Below are 22,487 nucleotides of genomic sequence, written 5' to 3' on the forward strand. Positions count from 1 at the left end.
TTTAGTTGTGAAAGATATGGAAGACATTTTTCAGAAAGATATGAACACATTTTTCAGCCCCACATAGTTTGTGGGCCTTGAATTTGCACTATCTTAGAATAGTTTATTCTGTCTGAATGTTCATTCTATCAAACCCTACGCAGTGGCATTACATTTAGGCAAAGAAAATTGAAAGACAAATGCTTATGAGTTAATGATTCACTTTCTTTCAAAGAGACCGTTAGAACAGGGGTCAGCAAACATTTTCTTAAAAGGCCAGATACTAAATATTTTAGACTTGCAGTCCATCTAATTCTGCAGTTAGGGAAAGCAAACACAGATTAAACATAAATAATGGGTATGGTTTTGTTTCAGTAAAACTTTATTTACACAACAGGAGTCTGCCCACTGACTATACAGAGTTTGTGGACCCCTGTGTTAAATTACTCCATTTTTAATGGGATAAACAAAATGGATGAGATAAATTTCAGGTAAACTTGGCAAATTTACCTCTTTCCTTTTAAAAACTTTTTTTTACTATAGAAATATCCATATTCCTATACTAACATAATGACTTAAAAAAATGACAAACTCTAGCATGCAAATTAAAACACATTTGGCTCTGTAATAAGCTGAACAACTTAAAAGAATCCTCATATTTATTTTTTACACAGCACAAATGCAGGTGACACACAGTCCATATTTTCCCACAAAACTTATAAAATTAACAACTGAGAGTCTAAATTCTTATAATCTTCTGCATCGCTCTTAGCTATACACTGTATGGAATCCATTCCACAGCAGCAGAGGAGAACCTTAACTTTAAGCACCAAGCTTCCAGGCATTACTACAAATATCTTCTTTTCATTCCCTAGTACATGCAGTCAAACTGCCTATGAATAAATACCAATTCACTTTAGTTTCAATGGAGAAAGGAAAACAGCTGGGAAGCCAACATTATTCTTAAGTCTGAAAGTGATTCCACCTCTTTACCTTCTATTTTTTTCCATAAAAATTTTAACTTTTAATGTAGTTATATTAAAAATGAACATAAATTTAATTCTGAACATAATCCCTTTCAGATTCCTCTAACAGTTTAGGATGTTCATAAGTCCAGAGGAAAACAAAAACATGATCTCTAATCTAGTATAATCTGGTAATTTTTATTTAAACTTAAATTTAGAATTTTATAGCAAAGAAATATAGTCTGTGTGTTCAAATTATGATTTAAGAAATCCTTAATTTATGAATATTAAGATAAAATGTGAACCCCAATACATTTCATAGAAGTGTGTGTTTGTTTTCTGAAGCAGGATTCAATGGGCATTTTTAGATTTTGCTCACATCAGCCCTATATACCCGAAGATTACTGGATCCACTAAATGGACAATGAAAACTGGTTGAGGCTGCTGCTGAATGCTTCAACAGGAATCTGATACACAGACACAGATTTCATTGTTATAGTCAATGCAACTGAAGTCTTCCTTAAAACTGTGCTCCTGATGGGCTGAAGATAGAGTAATGGACTGTTAGTTCTTTAAGCCAAAAATGCATGGATCTACTGTACAAAGGCTTCATTCTCTGCCTGTAGTTAGCAACTTGAGAGCCTTCTGTAGATTCTGCACAGCAGTGCTGACATCTTCATATTGCAAAGCACTGCCAGCATATTTGCAGTATTTCTGGGCTCTAGCAAAGTCCTCTGGAGTTAGACGGATATCCCCTAGAAGAAACAGAGAGTGATTAAGATATTTGTAGGAATCTAAAAAGTATCCTGTTAGGTTAGCTAAATGCTTACCTTTAAAATTATAGAAAATATTTAGGGTTATATAAAAACATAGAAGATTTTTTTCAATCCTAGGTGTAAATATTTAACTAAGTACTTCCATGCTTTTCACTTTTTCCCTTATTAACATAAACCATATATATGCCAATACTAATAACTTTTTTGAAAAGATTATTAATCTGGAAGTCAAACTAGAAGCCTTTCTATTTTGATAAATTAATAGCAAAAAAATTATAATCTGTGTAAAAAAATGACAGTAGCTTTGGTGTTTATACTAGAATAGTTAAGCCTCTCTTTTCACACACAGACTAAACCATCTGACCCTCATCTGAGCTAGAATATAAATATAATTCTCCATGAAAAAAAAAGAAATAACATTTTTAAAAATTATGTAAGTCATTTAGCTTTTTCAGCATGGAAATATTTTTTGTGTCCCTATATAAAAATCTCTACAGTTTAATTATCATTAATATAAAATTAAACACATGAACAACCTTTATAAATTATGTCCAAAATCTATTCTCAGCAAGTTTTCCAGTTACACATATGATTAATATGGGTAGACCCTGACTAAATAATCTGGGTAAAACCAAAAAAAACAACTTCACTTAATCTAAAGTTTGAATATATATTTCTAAAGATGAAATTAAAAACTGACTTTGTGTCCTGGCTTTTGAAATACTATTTTCTTCAGAATTCTTTATAAGAATATTAAGAACTGATCAGAAGGCTGGGACACAGAATATAATAAACAAACAATATATTTCAAATTCTATTTATATACATATATACACATATGTATGTATGTATATTTTTAAAGACTTTATTTATTTGACAGATCACAAGTAGGCAGAGAGGCAGGCAGAGAGACAGGAGGAAGGAGGTTCCCCGCTGAGCAGAGCACCCGATGCGGGGCTGGATCTCACGACCCTGAGATCATGACCTGAGCCAAAGACAGAGGCTCAAATAATATATTTTATATATTATTTTATATTTATTTTTTAAATACTATTTTTTAGAAGATTACTTTAAAATATTTAAAAAATATATTTATAATATATTTTAATTCAGTTTATAAGCATGTACTTCTAAACAGACTATCTTTGTTTAGTTGCTTTTAATTTTGCTATTACCTAGGAAAGGATTTCAAAGTAGGTAGAGTCTCCAGGTATCTAGACTCTAAATTCTGATCCAAATCATTATTTTCTAAAATTTTCAAGAGTTCTGAAACAATGCATCCTAAAGTTTCTAGGCCAAGGCCAGGTACCTGTAAGTACTGAGTAACTTTAATGAATGAAAATAAAAATGCTGCCTGTACATTATTTCCTATATTTTATTTATTTATTTATTTCCTATATTTTACAACAGAGTTCATACAGAATTAAACATCAATGAAATTTCAGATTTTAAGATGATACACATAGATCTACATTACAGTAATTAGCCCAGTGTGTTACATAAAAAGTCTTCAAAAAGTTGTTGAGTATTATTAAAGATCATAATGGTTGTTTTTTACTGTTGTGAACTAAAAGATCATATATTCCAACTTTGACAGACCTTGTTTCAATTTTCCTGCATTTCAGTTTGCTTAAAAAACAAGAAATACAAATCAATAAACTAGTAAAATGCAATTATTGCAATCACCACATTGCATCACCACTGCAATGCAATCACCACAAACCTTTTAGTATTTTAGTGTCTTGGCATTTGTTCCCCATTAAACCTAAAAAACAATTATCCTGTTGTTGTTCTGTTGAAAATTTAGTCAGGACACTTTAGGTTTATTTATTTATTTTTTTATTGAAAATACCTACTAGATTCTTCAACGGTTTTTCCAAATACATTAAGCAAGGTTCTAGTCATGTAAAGCTATACATCCTATCTAGGTGAGGAAGACACCGTTGATAATTGAGTTTACCCCACTACTCATTTTGTGCTTTAACAGCCTGTCTTCTTATCTCAGGGCAATCTTTAAAGATATACATACAGAATTTATTGGACCTGCTAGAAGAAGGCCCCATGGTTAGAACTCTTATTTTTATAGCATTAGCCTTAGCAATGTTTTGCTGACATACCACTCATTTATTAATGAGATGTATGTAGTGGAAAGAACTCCATTACTATCTTAGTTTTTATAAACCAAACTTATCCACCAATGATAAAACTATTTTAAAACACAAATACTGCACTTTTCATGAAATAACAATTTCAATATTCAGAAAAAGTGAATGAAAATATTTTAACAGAAAAATATCATTACAGATATGTAATACATATAGCTTATAAACATGTATGAAATTACATAACTATCATATAAAATATAATTAGATAATAACCAACTTATAGACTCAGATATAAAATATAAGTTATAGATTTAAATAGAGATGCTAGACTTATTAATTAAAAATATAAAGAACTTAAAAAGCCATGTCAAATAGCGGTGTTTGCTATTCTGTAACACTTCAGGTTTCCCTTCATTTAACAAATATCATCTAATCGGGTGCCTGGGTGGCTCAGTTGGTTAAGTAACTGCTTTCCGCTCAGGTCATGATCCCAGAGTCCCGGGATCCAGTCCCACATTGGCCTTCCAGCTCTATGGGGAGTCTGCTTCTCCCTCTGACCTTCTCCCCTCTCATGCTCTCTCTTACTCTCTCTCAAATAAATAAATAAGATCTTAAAAAAAAAAACAAAACCCAAAACCAAATATCATCTAAGAGTCATTAATAATAAGACACGATTAAAATTTTAAATTAAATAAAAAGAAAATCTGCTTAATTATGATTCTTTTAACTTAGCATTTGAAAACTAGATAGGGGCGCCTGGGTGGCTCAGTGGGTTAAAGCCTCTGCCTTCGGCTCAGGTCATGATCCCAGGATCCTGGGATCGAGCCCCGTATTGGGCTCTCTGCTTGGGGGGGGAGCCTGCTTCCCTCTCTCTTGTCTGTCTCTCTGCCTACTTGTGATCTCTGTCTGTCAAATAAAATAAATAAAATCTTTGAAAACTAGATAAATGGAAAATACATAAAAGGAGAAGAGAACAACTGTTCAATTTCAGTATATACAAAATAGTAAATACTGCTTAGTGCACCCAAATAAAAGCTGTTTTTTTATATTATTAAAACTTACTAAAGGCCATATCAGACAGAGCAGAGAGCACACAGTGGACCTAACAGGTGTCTGAAGGTTTAAAGAGGTTGTCTAAAAGAATCTCTTTTCTGAACTCTAAGCTCAGTACAGTTGCTGACGGCTTCAGAGAAGACTCATCACAGGGCTGCTTTTCTCCTCCACAGGGCAGTACAAGAAGGCAGAAGACAGCTAGAGCTATTAGTCAAGTTCCCATTCACAGCAGAAAGAGCCTGGGTCAGCACTGGATCAAAGATAACCTTTTTGGTTTTAAGAGAAATCCCTGCACATTCAGTAGGCATAAGCATCCATTTCTAAGACTGATTTACCTAGTGTCATGATAGATCACAGAATACTTAATTTTAAAAATTCCAAATGGGTCTTTTGAGATTCCTACTTACCTAGGTAATTTTAAAAATTCATGTCAGGAACCTTGGATATCTGATCCTAGTGTACTCTACTGTCCTCTGACTTGAATGGAAAGCATGGGCAGAATCATTGGGGAATCACCTGATATGCAGTAAATCTTAGAGGTAAAGATAAAGCTCAGTACAGAACCCTTATATTCAGGCATTACCAAGATATGTTCCTTAGAAATGGCAACACTTAAAAAAAAAAAAAAAAAGGCAACACTAGAATGATTCGAGGTAGAATTTGATTAGGTCAGGCGCTGTGCTAAATACTTTTCAGATATTCCATTTAATTCTCAAAAAAATTCATGAGGTAAGTGGTTATTCATACTGTAATACTATATAGAGAGATGTAAGTTAAAAAAGGAAATGTTCTCCTTCAAGTAATTTCATTCTCCTTTCCACAATAAGCCACAAATTCACTCCAGAAATGTTTAACATATTAATACTAACACACATACACTATGGGTATTAATGGTGATAAGTACTAAGCACTAAAGAGAAAAATGTAACAGGAAAAGGATTCAGGGAGTATTTATTAGAGGTGGTGGTAAAGAGACAGTGATGGTTATAAAATTATTAGTTCTGATCTGAGTATTATTTAGAATTTTTCAATGTACTTAAACACATACATCCATGCAGGAAGATAATTTTAGTATTTTTTTCCGAAATAGGGTCATACTATATACATAATGCTCTGCAACCTGTTTTGTTTTTGTTTTTAACTTAATATGCTTAGGAGATCTTTTCATGTCAGGTACTATATTGTGTGTGTGTGTGTGTGTGTGTGTGTGTGTGTGTATTTTAATATCTACTCAGCATTCCATATGATGAATGAACCATAATATTCCAATAAGCACTTAAAAGATTATTTTCCACTATTACGATGATGTTGAAATAAAAGATCCTTGTAAATTTTGTGACCATGTCTGAGTATTTTCTTAAGATGGTGGAATATAACAGGTTCAAAAAAATTACATTTACAATTCTGACAGTGACATAATACTGCTGAAAAAAACTTTACTAATGTACATTTCCCACCAACAGCATGCGAGAGTCATTCCTTAGGTCTTCAATGACACTATTGATTACTGATCTTTTAAAATATTTTTTTATCTATTGACATAAACCCAAATCACTCTAATTCTCAACTTCCCTAATTAATAATATGGTTGGGAAAGCTTTCATGTGTTCACTGCATACCTGCATTACCGATCATATTCTCTGCCTATTTTTTCCTACCAAATTGAGTTTCAGTTATTCATTTGTAGGAGCTCTTTATATATGCTCTGGACATTACTTCTTTACTTTTAAATCTCAATTTCTCCTGGTCTATTAGTTGCATTCTAACAATGTAATGGGGAAGAAGGAGTATTCTGTGGTATGAATTTATCATTTTTCATTTGTCAAACCTGTTAAGATACAACTAAATCAGATACAAGTACTGAGAGATAGTATCTAATATATATTTTTTCTCATAACCAATTTTTCTTTATTTTTTTTAAAGATCCTATTTGAGAGAGAAAGAGAGAAAGAATGAATGGGGAGAGAGGCAGAGGGAGACGCAGACTCCACACTGAGCAGGGAGCCCAATGCAGGGCTTAATCCCAGAATCCTAAGATCATGACTCCAGCTGAGGTCAGATACTTACCTGACGGAGCCACCCAGGTGCACTCCGGATAACCAATTGTTCTAACATCACTTTTGAATATATCTTCTTGCCACACTGATCCAAACGCCACATTCATCATTAATTTAATTCCTATAACATGTGGTCTACTTTCCAGAGTCCCTGCTCTGTTTCACTGATCTATCTATTTCAGATATTTTCACATCAGATTTTAGGTGGATCTTTTAAAATTAGGTGGGACTCCAGAGGGGAGTCTGGAAACCAAGTTTAACAGAGGAACACAGTATCCACTGGGCAGGTTATTTGGCCTGTCTACTGATAAGATAAGTATCTTCCACTATGTTCTTGGGTAATTTGCCCGTTTATAACAGGTTTCTTTTTGTTTTTGTTTTCAACTATGGTCAGTTCCTCTTTCTGGATAATCTAATCATTTAGTATAGATAAGGAAGATCATAATCATAAGACATGGTAATTTTAGACTAAAGTAATATAGTATCAGCTTCCTGATAGCTTTAGCTATATGATTGTGCCACTATATCCAGCAGTATACCACAAAAAAGGAACTGTAAAAAAAAGAGGAAATGCTTTCAGATCTAGGTATTTTTGATAATATGAAACAATCTTGGTTCACTGGAGAATCTAGTGAAAACAGACATTTAGAGAAATGTGTAAACATTCCACTATACAATACTTTTAAGGCATAATTAGAAAAGAACACCCAAAACAAGAGATACAATATGTCTCAAAAAATCAGTCAGCTGACTTACCCTGGGAAACTGTACTGAACAGCGCAGGATCAATAGCTGGAACAGTCTGTGGAGTAGGCTGGATAGCATTACTTGCTACACCTGCATCAGAAAACCACAAATGAGCATAAAAATTATACCTCTTAATTATACACTAGGAAAATATTTAAAGAATCATGAAGGAATTTTCATTTCCTAATTACTTTTTTTAAATCTTAATGAATTTTAATCTGACATACTTATTTGATGTTGGAGCCTGGTAAAGAAAATATGCAGAAAAATATATTCTGAGTGTTTACATGCACACATGTCTAATGTAGACGGTGGCATGTCTGCATACTATACTATTTCATGCATTTTTCACTTACTAAGCTTTAGCAGTAATTCTCAATTAATGTTACATATACACAAATATATATATGTATGTATGTATGTATACACAAATCCATTTATAGAAAAAGTTAAAGAAGTATAACTCCAAAGTCAGGTGACACACAAGTTTTAAAATGACCAATTCAATGACTATCTTTTGCTTGATTTTGGTAAGTGCTAACCAAATATATTAAAGGATCACCATCCAACATTAAATGTCCCCTCAAAACTTACTTTTAAAAAGACATAATTACATTTAAAAAAAAGAATGGAATGCAAGATTTGAGAGGGATCCTCAGAGACTACCTAGTCAAGCCTAGTGCTTTGAAGGAGCTATGCCTAAACCATAAGTAGGTGATGATATATTTCTTGTATAATGTTAAAAAAAAAAAAAGGTAAGTCTACAACCTGCTCACAAATCATTCTAGATATCAAGCCATCCCTTGCTAAGTAATTTGGGTTTCCGGCTAAATTAAAATTTTCGAACAAATCTCTTTCTCTATAGAAAAGGAGTATTTTTATTGACCAGTGTACTGTATTAACTTTTAAATGCTTATTAGTACATCTTCATATAATTAATTAAGTAGGCACTATTAATTAACAAGAGCAAAACAGAATTTGCAGGGAGAAAATTCAGTTATGTAGTAAAATTTTATTTGAGCAATACTAAAAAAATAAGTGGTCCGTATTTTATCAAGAACTTCTCTGGTCACAGTCATTCAACTACGGCTTGAACTGACAGCACAGGCTGCTAAACACGCCTCAAGCAGCAGTAAGAAGATGCTGCTTCCATTTGTCTTGATGTACATGAGCCAAGGACTATCCCTTCGGCAGCCATCATGACATGTTTCCATGGGGGCCTAGTGTACAGGCCCAACATAAGCTCATAAATACTTGTTAAATTAGTAAAAGTGGCTCTTAGTTTATGTTATTCATTTATTTTTTTTAGATGTCCAAATCTGTGTTTCTTTCTTTCCGGATCTGGAAAGGTCTCATTTGTCAATTCAAAAGTGGATAGCAGCTCCGAAGACTGCAATATGTTGGGAGTGATGTGACCATAAAAACATTCATGTGGAAGAGTAGAACTGTGTTGGAAATTTCTTCCTTTCTATTATTTAACAAAAAAGAAGTGTCAACAAATAACTTCTGGTTAACTTTTAAGAAGATGGTTACATAGCCCATTAAATGGGATTAATACACATTCAAGAATTAAACATTCCAAGATTTCTAATTAAGTGTTGAATTTAAATTGTTCTATAGTCTACATAGTCTGGGAATTTTGAAAAGAAGAAATGGGTGTTGGTTAAAAAACTAGAGAAGATTATCCAGAATTACAATTAAAAAAAGAACCCTTAAGGGAGTAGCATTTGGAGAGGCAGAGACAAAGGGAGAAAGCCACACTATCTACAAGGAACACTATAAGCAAAGTCAAGAAAATAGGAGGATTGGGCTGAGTAAAACCTAAGTATAATCAATGGAAAAGAGCGCTGACAGAAATGGTCAGGACAAAATATTAACAACTTTGGAAACTGTATAGCAGGAAAACTCAAATGCAGTACTTCTCATATATGAAAGAACAATAGAAGAGCTAAGTTTTTAATCTACATATGATACGCTGTATTTATAATCAAAAGGCCAGCATTAATTATAACATAATTCTAATATTTAACCTATTTAGGTTTATTACCAAGATCTTCTTCCTCAATATTTATAGGCTGTAGAAAACATGTGTTTCAAGAGAAGGACAAACCGTCCATTCGATCGCCTCCATCCAATCGCCCACAGTGGTTAAAGCACAGAGGCCAACACTCTGCCTGCTTAAACAATCGCTCTCGCTGCCCTCCTTGCAGCCCGTGCTTTTTTGTGGAAGAACTAAAAACTGTATATTAGTACATACTATTCTTTTCAGCTATCTTGAGGATTTCCCTTTGATAAAAGTGCATCCTGGATCTTTATATGAGGGAAAGTAAATCAATCTTAAAGTGAGTAAGAGGGGAAACATCTGCTATATTTATAAACTAAAAATGTTATTTCATTTGCTATTAGCCAACTGAGAGCCTATTTTTTTGAACTGTTTTAAATATAACAGAAAAAAGTAGATGGTTACATAGCCCATGTTTTAAATGTAATAGAAATTTATCTGCCAGCTAAGAGGAGATTCCAGTATCTCAAACCAATTTTAAGGGGCAAAATATTGTGACAAAAGGAGATTCTGATTTAACAGAGATTTAGTTCCTTGGAAGAAGAGACACAGAAAGGAGGTGCCAAAAACACGAAATCAGAAAGATGTGGGTTCAAATTCTAGTTCTGTCACTATAAATATGTTTATGTGCTTATTTTCATGGGATAATTGCTTAATTTCTTTCCAGTGTGTAAATTAGGGATAGCAATATCTAATATAGGTAATACAGTTGCTTAAAATTAATTTATAAAATAGCTATGATAATTTTGTAAATGCTAAGCCTGTAAGAGTGTATATAAAGTAACAAGACAGGATCTCACCTTAAAGAAGTTCCAAGGTTTTTGGTTTTATGTGCTCACTCAGAGGAACAAAAGAGAAAAAAAAACAAACCCCACAACAAGGCTCAAGCCAGAGTTAGCTAGAGCAAGATGAACTGTTCATGCCAGAAAACTTTCTAATAGAAGACTACCTCCTCAATATCTAAGTCTTTGTATGTCAAGGATATTCTAAGCAGGACATACTGTCTGTTAGTGTGAACATATGAAACTACTAAGATGTTATCACTTATATAAGCAATTTCATATTTTTTCACCTGAATACAGCTCTCTCAGAAGTAAGCTTTCTCTCTTCTACATACACACTGTATAACTATATATAAAATATATGTACGTATGTGCTTGTACCAGAATTTTGCCCTACGATATGTTGTCTAACATGGTGGCGCTTTTAGGCAACTTTTTTTTAAGGTCAATATCCTATCCCCAAAGGTGACACTTCCCTTGATTCACAAAATGATTTTAAGTGTTCATTAGCTTGCTCTTAAATACCCTGTATTTGGCACAGAGATAGGAAGGAAGAGGAAAAAAAGGAAAAGGAAGCTAATTTGCTGAACACTGATTTTGTGATTAGGCACAGTTAGTAGTGAATTTTCAAACTTTTTCTCTAATAATTAAAATCACCATGAGATATGATTTAATTTCATTTTAGAAAGAGGCAAAACCTAGGTTGAGAAGCTGCATAACATCTGAGTTTGTGGTTTAGAAAGGAGCAGGAACTAATAACCAATACTGTTCACTTCAAAGTGCATTTTATTCTCACTTTGTCCTTCTATAAATATGGTGGGTCAGAGGCTCACCTCTGTTTAAATTCACTAGAAGAGAGTAGTATTTATCTAAGGCAAATGCATCTAAGTAGCTGGTATTGCTTATATTAATAAGTGATAAGTAAGTAATTGCTTATATTAATAAGTAAATTCACTAGAAGAGAGTAGTATTTATCTAAGGCAGATGCATCTAAGTAGCTGGTATTGCTTATATTAATCTACACTGGAAATACTGGAAATAAAATATAACAGTGTTCTGTGAGATTTTACTTACAAAAAAAACTCAAATTGGTTTGTCTAATAAACTCAGCATACAGACCATAAAGCAAAGCAAAGTCAGAGTAAAATATATAGAATGATGACACAAAAGGGATCAGTGTTAAAATAATCATATTCATCAATATTCTTCAAGACAAAAGTAATAGCCATATGTGCAGATAATACAAAGTTAAAGGTTTGAAAATAGGAGGAAAGAAACTAATAAAAACTGGTGCTATGGTAGTCAAGTAGAAAACTTAAATGCTATGCAACTCATGCAAAATGACCTAAACTGAGGCTGAAAATTTCAAAGTTAGTAATGGTGTGGTACTTAATAGAAACCTTAGGAATTAGGGCTCAAAGGATGATTTTCATCCTATGAATTAACTATTTTGAAATGTTTGTACAGTTTGCTACCACAGATTACATTTATGCTGAGATAAAAGAAATATTTTAAGAACAATTTTTGGAAAAACTTCAAGATGCACATTATGGCTTTAAATGCCCTTCTATTTGAAGGTAAGGGCAACACTTTGTCAATAATACAAGTAAATGGAACAGTATCTGCAGTTTTAAATATTATCTTTTACTTACTGACAGCGACTAGTTACTAGAGACTAGTGTGGTTAGATCTTTTCCATGAGAAACAGACATACAGTGCTGATTTATTCAAAGTAGCTATCACTTCCCTTTTTTCCTTCAGTCAAGTGTTTATAATATTAAAAGAATTAACCCACACCCCTTCTTTTCAATTGTCTGTGATTCCACTGCTACAGAGACTGTGTGCCTCAATGTCTGCTCCCTTCATTAATAGTATCTACATTGAGGGCAGAGATTGGGTCCTAAGGAAATAAGGCAAGAAAAATCAAACCTTGCTGACACAGCGGGACACTGATCAAAACATACTATAATAGAAGACCCGCATACCTCAGGGCTACTATTGAACAGTGAAGGGTGAAGGGCAAGGTAACAGATGGGAAGAAAGAGAAAATAGCACCACACACGAAAAGCACAGAAGCTATTCTTAGTAAAAAAATATAAAGTTTACAGTGATGTTTGTAAATGTTTGGTTATTTCTCAAAAAAACAAAAGGACAATTAACATTCAAACTTCAACAAAAAGGATGTAACATTGTTTTGTGGGCTCAAATAGAATTTAAAGATCTTATCATGCTTTATGACCATCATGCTTAGGCATAAACACACTATAAAGTGCAGTCCTCATTTATGAGAGGAGAGTTCAAAACTTGTTAAGCTTTCATTTTCTACCTGTGCTGTGAGGCACTTCTGCTGGCGTATTAGCAGGAGCGTGCGCGCCGGGAGGAATCTGTATCCCAGTGAAGCTGCTTGATGGCATGCTGCTTGGATCGTAAGCCGAAGAGGACGGCTGAGGTGGCTGAGTCGGCAGGGACGTTGCTCCAGCATCTTCGTTTTCTTCAACATCTATTGTATAACATAGATGTAAAGTTAAACTAGGTATTTTGAAAGAAAAACGCCAAACATTCTTATTTTGCTATACAGACAGGACAAACAGATGTTTGGATGCAATTCTATTTAATGCAATTGATAAGCAGGATCTAGCTCTTAAAATAATAGTTTTAATTGTTTTCTTTCCTTAAATCACTTAATTGTGCCTGACAATATGATTGTCACTTCAAGGTAACACTTTATAATTCTACAAAATCTTTTCTTTAAGCTTATGATAAATGATATTTTTGGCAAAACATGTCACATTTATACTATCCATAGCCTGTTTTTCAGCTGCCCTTTACTCTATTCATCATTCAACTAGCCATTAAATGATTACCTACGTGTTTGCTGTTCAAAGTATTAGGTTAATCAACAAAAACAAAGGAATGAGATTTCACAGAGCTACCTGCATAGAAAGGAATAATAAGAGAATTTGTGTAGAATCACTTCTCGGCCTTTTGGCTAAGATTAAGTGTAGAGACTTTGTGTTTTTAAGTCCTGAAATTCAGACTTAAAAAGCTACTCTGGGAAAATTAAATAGTGACAGTCTATTTAAAATGACAGTCATTTTTGGGAATCCTCATAATTTAAAATGTAAGTGAGAGCAAGAGATTTCCGAAATCAATTTATTTCCTATCAAATTTTTAAATAAGTTTTTTTGTTTGATAATATATTACATATGCAATGTAGATAATTTTAATCAATCAAAATAAACCTATCTATTCCAAGATACACATTTTACTAAGTAACCTTGTAGAGGTATTTATACTTTATATACACTAAAATAATTTTCTCCTATATTAGAGAACTCTAACATTTTTATGTCCTGGGAAGGAGCCCCTCCCTCTACTTTTTAAAGGCATTAGAAAGTGACTAAAAGCTGGTAGAAACTAGAGTAAAGATGGTCTTTTGGAGAGAAAATCTCACCAGGTAAGGTTTGCTTTCATGTGGGTTTTCACCTGCACGCACTCAACAATCTGTGCAAAAGAAAGAGGTGCAGAGAAGTGAGCCTTGAAGTGTGTGTATAAACCCCAACTAAATACTGTATGACCCTGAACTATGCATGCATCCTCCGGGAGGATTCTAGAGGCTCCTAGTGAGACCAATAGCCTTAAAGCTGAAAGAAAGACAGGCAGTGTTTGAGTCCAGGCATGTTAACTTCCTGCTAGAACAAGAACGAAAAACTTGGAAGAGGAAGATGAGAAAATGCAGGAGAGCTACAAGATGTTATCAACAATAAAAATAAATAGAAACATGGGGTGGGTGGGTGGGAAGATGATTCTCAAATGACCTAGATATCAAAATTAGCAAAAAAAAAAAAAATCACATTAAAGCGGGTACTATAAATATGTTCAAGGACATAGAGAAAGAAGTAGTCATAATGAATGAAAGAGGAAAAACTTGGGGGACCTGGGTGGCTCAGTTGGTTAAGCAACTGACTTTGGCTCAGGTCACGATCCTGGAGTCCCGGAATCAAGTCCCACACTGGACTCCCTGCTTGGTGGGGAGTCGTCTTCTCCCTCTGACCTCTCCCCCTCATGCTCTCTCTCTCTCTTCGCAAATAAATAAAATCTCAAAAAAAAAAAAAAAAAAAAAAAAAAAAAAGAAAGAAAGAAAGAAAGAGGAAAAACTCACCAGAGGCAGGGGAAGGGAAAAAAACTGTAAGAGGAGACAAAAACAGATGGAACTAACAGAAGACAAATGATAAAAAATGACAGAATTCAATCTAGGATTAGCAATAATTACATTAAATGGACCAAACACTATTTTGAAGGCTGATGTTGATAGACTAAACAAACATATGAACAAAACCCAAATCAAGAAACACCTATATGCTTTAAGACTCAGACATGCTTACAGTAAAAGGATAAACTATTAAATACCAAGCAGACAAAAGCTGAAGTAGCTAAATCTAGTAACAGACACGTAACTGTCTCTCTGCAGATAACATGGTTATCTACAAAGAAACTCCCAAGAAATCTAAAAAACCACCACCAGAATTGGTAAATTTAGCAAGGTTGTGCAATACAACATCATTATACAAAAATCAATTATATTTCATACACTAAAAGTAAACAGGGAATGAAAAAAAAACAAATACTTGGAAACAAATTTTAACCAAAGAGGCACAAAATCTCTACATTGAAAAATACAAAATACGAGGCGCCTGGGTGGCTCAGTGGGTTAAAGCCTCTGCCTTCAGCTCGGGTCATGATCCCAGGGTCCTGGGATCGAGCCCCACATCGGGCTCTCTGCTCCGTGGAGAGCCTGCTTCCTCCTCTCTCTCTGCCTGCCTCTCTGCCTACTTGTGATCTCTCTCTGTCAAATAAATAAATAAAATCTTTAAAAAAAAAAAAAAAGAAAGAAAAATACAAAATACTGTCGATACAAATTAATGGAGGCTTAATAAATGGAAAGATACACCATATTCATGTAATGAAAGACTCAATTTTGTTAAGGTATCCATTCTCCCTAAATTGATCTATAAATTCAGTGCAGTATCAAACCCAAGTTCAGCTGTTTTTTATTTTAATAGAAACTGAAAAACCTACTCCAAATTTATGTTGAAATCAAAGGACACAGAATAGCTAAGAACATCTTGAGAAAGAAGAGAAGAGTTGGAGAACTTATGCCACCTGACTCCAAGGTTTATTATAAAAAGGTGGAGGGCTGTGTGCCATTGGTACACCAGAAAAACATACCAAGTAATTGAATAGAATCCAGAAACAGAATCACATTTAAAAGGTTAATTGAATTTTTGACAGAGGAACCAAAGAAATTCAACAAGGAAAGGAAAATGCTTAACAAATGGTGCTGGAATAACAGGCTATCCTTATGAAGGAAAGAATCCTGAATCCAGCCTACCTCACACTGTATGCATGAAAAAATTTAAGGTCTTTCACAAACAAAAGTAACAGCTCCAATGGTAAGCCTTCAGGATTAAAAATATGAAAGAATTTTTAAGGTAGAGATAGATAAAGATCTCATAAGACATAAGAAGTAGCCATAAAAATTTTAAAATTATAAACCACATTTTTCCAGGATTAAAGATTTTTGGTAATTAAAAAAAGGTAAGAAAACAAGTAGGGAAGCAACAGACTGGTAGTAAATATTTGTAAAACATGCATCTAACAAAAAACTTATATGCATAATTTGTAAAGAATTCAATAATAAAATGACAGACAACCCATGAAAAACGGTCAAGTTTGTTAATCGTCACAGTAGTACTCACAACAACTGAAAGGTAGAAACAACCAAAATGTTCTTCAATGGATGAATAAATACAATGTGTATAGGCATACAATGGAATATTATTCAGCGTTTGAGAAGAAATTCTAAAACATCTTGTAACATGGATGAACCCTGAAGACATTACAATAAATGAAATAAGCCAGTCACAAAAGGACCGATACTGTCTGATTCCATGTACATGAGGTACCTAGAGACAAAGACAGAAAACAGAACAGTGGTGACCAGAGGCTAGGAATGGACAGGGTAAAGGGGACTTACAGTTTAATGGGTATAGAGTTTCAATTTGAGAAGATAAAAATATTCTGGAGTTAGATGGTGGTGACAGGCTGAATAATATGAATGTGCTTTCTATGCCACTGAGCTGTACATTTAAATGATTAAAATAGTAAACTTTGTTATGTATAATTTACCACAACAAAAAAGAACGGGCAAAAGATTTAAACAGACACTTCACAAATAAATATATATGAACATCCAGTAAACACATATAACAGAGTTCAGTATCATTTAGCCACTGGGGGAAAAATGCTAATTAAATCACAATGAAAAATCACTATATATGGATCAGAATGGCTAAATTTAAAAATACTGACAATATGAGGGGCTAGCAAGGATACAGAGTGACAGACTCTAATGCACAGCTGATGAAAGTATAAATGGTACACTGACTTTAGAAAATGGTTTGGGATATCTATCTATCTAGATACATGAGAAAATGTCTATCTATAAAATGTCTATCTATAAAAATCTATCTATATAGATAGACAGATAGATATCCCAACAATTTTACTCTAGTTATTGACCCAGCACGATGAAACACATGCCACCTCTTTACATATAATGTGAAGTATGCCTAAAAACCAAATGCATTTAAATGTCAAGCAGCCTAATTCATCATAACCTCAAACTAGAAACAGCCACAGTATTCATTGACAGATGAGCTGATAAACAAACTATGGCATCCATACTACAGAACACTACTCAGCAGTAAAAAAGAGTGGACTATTGTTACACAAGACACCAATGAATCTCACAGATACAGTGTTGAAAGAAGTTGGGTGCAAAACACCACCATGGGATTCCATTTACACAATGTTCTCAATCAGACAGAACTAATTTTTGATTAAACAAACAACTAAATCAGTTGTTTCTCAAGGTGGGAATGGACTGGGAAAGAATATGAGGTAATTTTGGGGGGTAATGGAAATGTTTTTTATTTAGAGAGTGTGAGTGTCAAAAGTCACTGAGTCACTGAATTATATACTAAGCAAACAGTAAACTTTAATTTGTATCAGTAGATGTTAAAGACAGTGGGGTAATTTTTTATTAAAAACAGGGTACTTACATGGTCTCAAAGGGACTTTTCCCCAGTAACTTATTAGTAACACAAACAGCTTATTGATAATGAAGGGAAAATCATTTTAAAGTGTAATAACCCAGAGAATACCACATTACTTGAGTGATCAGTAAATATCACCAATATTTCACCAATATTATACAACCTTCCAATGTTGACATAGGAAACATAATCTCATCCTGGTGTATTTCTGCTAAGCATGTAACTGTTCTCTAATTATGAGGCAATATCAGGCAAACCCAAATTGAGGGACAGTCTATAACTAACCTGTACTCTTCAAAAACAGTGGGCCAAGAAACATCTAGAAAGGCTGAAGGACCATTCCAGGTTAAAGATAATTAAGTAGACATGAAAGTCAGATGCAGTGGTTAATCCTGGACTAGAGCCACAAAGGAGATAATTAAATCAACTGAACAGATTTGAATGAAGTACTGAGAAGCAAAAGAGCATTCTTCCAACTCATTTTCAAATACTTCAGAAAGTATATATATATATAAAATTATATCCTTCTGTAGAGCCATAAACCATATCTGAGGAAGTACTGTAAAAAGCTATGACATTAACACTAGATTAGGGAACTTTAAGATTACATTTTAGATGACTAATATATTGGCTTGTTTTATATCTCCTATGTTCTACAATTACAGGTCTTAATTAGCAGCAAATATTTACTAAGACTAAAAAAATGTTGAAGTTAACTGTATCTTAGGGTTTCCCCAAAGAGGGATATTTTAAATTAGTAGAAATATGATAAAAAATATTACTTTTTTATTGAATATAGGTTAATAACAACCACTTAAAAATAGCATCATTTTGCAGATACTGAGTTGACAGACATGTAAACCTAGAGTTTGAAATGTTAACAGAATTCCCTTCAGTTGAGCCTTTTTTTCACTGTTTTTGTACTAATCAAATGGTTTCCTTATGTACTTTTTGATAATATGACTTAATTGCACACAGCAGTATTTTCAGAAGTATCTTTCCCTTTTTTCTTACTCTAAGGTGTAATATCCATTATTTTTATGGTTTTACTAGAAATTTAATTCCAGAATAACAGAGAATTAGACTTTTGTTAAACATAATACATTTTACCCCTAGAGTTAATTAAGAGAATATAACGGTATACTCGGAAAAGAAGAATCAAGGTTTTGAAGACTTTTCTCTTACACATTCAGATTTAAGGACATAAACCATTTAAGAGCCTTAAACCATTTCTGAGCAGACACTGTTAGATGTTATGACATTAACACTTGATTAAATTACCAGGTTACATTTTGCTCTTTTGAAAAAGCATACAATGAAAATATTCTCCTTTATATTTTAAAGGATTATTGGTATTCTGTAACTCCCAATTTTCTCCTTAGAGGCTCTATAAAAACTGATTAAAAATAATGAAAGAAATTATAAGCTCCATGTAAGCTTAATTTTTGGAAAACGTAACAAAAATTATATGTATCTAATTATCTAGTAAGTTAGTGTTATAAAAAGCCTAAAACAACCATATCACAACAGAAGAGTTCATGATAATTATTAAAATGTATATTTTCAAGGACATAAGTTAAAAATGTTAGTATTAGAAGTCACTGAAAGAAGATCTAGAAAAAATAACACTGATTATTAGGCATATTAATATATCTAAAATGACACATCTGAAATGCTACTAAAGCCAAATATGTTTAAAACAAAAAAAATTATGTGCATGGTGTATTTAAGAATATATGTATAACCACATACAAGAAAGATCTCCCAAATCAGATGTTAGAAGGTAATGATAAGTACAATATGATTTTATTTACTACAAATATGTGTGTGTAAATGTTACTTAAATATCATCAGGTAAGAGAAGTGGTTCAGCTTCAATTTCCAATTTAATGTAATTACTGAATGTGAAGAAATGTTTCATCTTTGGCCTTAGTTCTTAAACTATCCATCCTCCCTGGGTGAAGAAACATTTTACTTTGGCTTCATCTCTTGCTTTTAGGTTGACAACTCCAAAATTCTTTTAGCCCAGAATTTTCTCCTGCAATCTTTAGATGAGTATGTAATTGGCAGCTGGGAGTTCTGCATGTAGTAATCAAATGAGCATCTCAGTATCTTTTCTTGATTTTTCCCACCAAACCTGCTACCTTGTATTAGTCATTTCTTTGAAGGGCTGGAAACTCAGGGATCATCATCCATTTCCTCCCTCATTAAAGTGTTCTATGTTCTACTGATTACATTTCCTTCTTTTTATCCCCATGTCAATATCTCACCCAGGCTTTTGTTTTTTTTATAATTTAGATCACTAATAGCCCCTGAATTCTTCTCACAATCTGCAGAATTATCTTTCTCCAATTCACTCTCAAAAATCACCCCCCCACACACATATTTTACAGTCTTAGCCAGATCTCAATCTGCCTCCCTGCTGCTTTTGAAGTGTTTTGTTTTGCTTTGTTTTTAAAAATTTGTACCATCCTTCCTTTTCATTTACCCTACTTAATTCAACTTCTCTATTGAGACTCAACTCAGGCACAATCTCTTATTACCATGTACTATAACTGCTTATTAAAACTTTTGTACCCCGAGAAGATGTAGCCTTTTGTAAGGATCATGTATTTTATTCATTCCTGGTACCCAGGAAATGCTGACAAAATGACATTAAAAAAATGTTTCTTTTTAAAAATGAATGAAAAACAATTACATTTTAAAAATGCAAGAACAAGGATATGTCTTGGGAAGTGGGAGTTCATTCCAAATTTAGGTCTCTAAATCATAACTGAAGCACAGAAATGTACCCTGTAATGTTGGTACTATGGTCTCAAGAGAATGTGAAATTAATAGTTTTAATGACTGGCTGAGAAATTTTCTTGTAAAACTGGTTGAAGGGAAAAAATTCATCTGCTTAAATGCAGAACAAGAATTAGAAGGTCTGGGTTCAACTGCTGAGTTTCATTAACTAGTTATTAGAGCTTGATCAGGAATGCCCAGCCACCTTCAAAAGCTATGAGAACTAAATTAGCTAATATATGTAAAATATTTAGCACAATGCCCGGTAATACTGAGCGTTCCATAAATAACAAATATTAACATAAACTATGAAAGTACTTTATTATGTGCTATATATTTTATAAGACTTCATATACATACATAAAATAGTTCTGCAGAAATTCAGACAAAGGGGAAAACATCACAGATAGGCAGGATTCAGATAGGTAAAAAAAGATAAGCAATTTGTAGGGAGGAATGGTTTTATAGTTAAAGAAAGAGATGAAGGTCTCTTTTCATCCAGCTCTTAACATCTATAACTATATTAAAGAGAATATATAGGTCCTATGAAATGAACTGTGTCCCCACAAAACTCATATGATCAAGCCCTAATCACCAATTTGACTTTATTTGGAGATAAGCTCTTCAGAAGGTAACTAAGGTTAAATGAGTCATAAGAGTAGAGTCCTATTCTAATAGAATTGTGGCCTTATTAAAGGGAAAGATATGTTTCTCTCGGTCATATGAGAACAAAGAGAAGGCTGATGTCTGAAAGCCAGGAAGTGGGCACTCAAGAGCAAAAGAACCCTGCTCCACTTTGGTCGTGGACTTTCCAGCTTCTAGACCCCTGAGAAAATGAATGCCACCCCAGTCTATGGTGTTTTGTTATGGTAACCTGACCCACCCAAGACAATACAAGAGAAGAACAGAAAATAAAACTGGTAAAGTAGGCTGATGCCACATTGTGGTGACTCTTGCTTAAAGCCTGAAGATCTTGGGTATTTTCTTGTGGACACTTGTTAACAGTAGGACAGACATAAAACATTCCTGATTATGGTCAGTATTAAAGTAGGAAAGGAAGTATGTAAAAAACACAGGCACTGGGTATAAAAAATGAAGAAACAAAATACCAAAAAGACACAGGACTCAGAATAAGAGGGCCAGGATTCAAGTTCTAGTTCTGTTTCATGATTCTATGTCCTTAGGCAGGCTCTAACCCATGTGGAATCTCAACTTACTCCTGTGTACAACAGTAATAACATAAACTATTCCCAAGGGATTTCCGAGGGTATGAATAAGTGGAAATGACTTGTAAGCTTTAAGGCACCATATGAATGCAAGGTATTTATTACAGAAAATGACTGTAAGAAAAATTCTTTGTGAAAAAGACTGTTATAACATTAGTTAAGGACATATCATGAAGTGTTTTCACAAATAGATAACAAAAAGTTAACTTGAAATGCCGTATGAAAGCTTGCATCTCTAGAAGACAAAACTGCAAAATAGAGTATTCATATATAAAACTGTAGTGTACCTTTTTCACCAAATGGCATTGTAACATTTTAAATAGTCCTCTAAATAATATAGAGAACAAGAAGGTTTTCTTGTCTTCCTCACTTGTTCTCTCCTGCCATCTCCTTTGTCTTTTAAAGGCAGGTTTACTGAGGTATAGTTTACATACAGTAAAATTCACACATCTTGGGTATACCGTTTTGACATAAAACTTATACAATGTATAACCACCACTTCTGGTCATCCCCAAGTCTTTCCCATGTTCCTTTGTAGTAAACCCCTCCCTCACCCCAAGGACTCAACTTACCTGATTTATGGCCCTAGAACACTGCCTTCTCCAGAAAGTTGTATGAATACAATCATATAATACATATGTAGCCTTCTCTGTTTGGCTTCTTTCACTTAGCATAATGCTTCTGAAATCAGTCCATACCATATTGCTGCAAATATCAGTGGCTGATGGCATCTGAATTATTTCCACTTTTGGCAATTACAAATAAAGCTGCTGTTATGTATAAGGCTTTATATGGACATATGTCTGCATTTCTCTTGGGTAAAAAAATACCTT

At 33.6% G+C, this 22,487-nt stretch overlaps 1 protein-coding gene across 1 annotated transcript in view; it reads right to left on the bottom strand.

The window, feature by feature from the left end:
- Window positions 1-340: 340 nt before the first annotated feature.
- VTA1 (vesicle trafficking 1) overlaps window positions 341-22,487 on the bottom strand; it is a 65,678-nt gene continuing 43,531 nt past the window's right edge. The window contains exons 6-8 of the mRNA XM_044247706.1: window positions 12,853-13,026; window positions 7,692-7,772; window positions 341-1,699 (exon numbers count right to left, since the gene is read on the bottom strand). Coding sequence (XP_044103641.1) covers window positions 1,554-1,699; window positions 7,692-7,772; window positions 12,853-13,026 — 401 coding nt within the window. The 3' untranslated portion in view covers window positions 341-1,553. The remainder of the gene's footprint in view (window positions 1,700-7,691; window positions 7,773-12,852; window positions 13,027-22,487) is intronic.

The sequence above is a fragment of the Neovison vison genome, chromosome 1 (genome assembly GCF_020171115.1).
Source record: "Neovison vison isolate M4711 chromosome 1, ASM_NN_V1, whole genome shotgun sequence".
Taxonomy (NCBI): Eukaryota; Metazoa; Chordata; class Mammalia; order Carnivora; family Mustelidae; genus Neogale; species Neogale vison.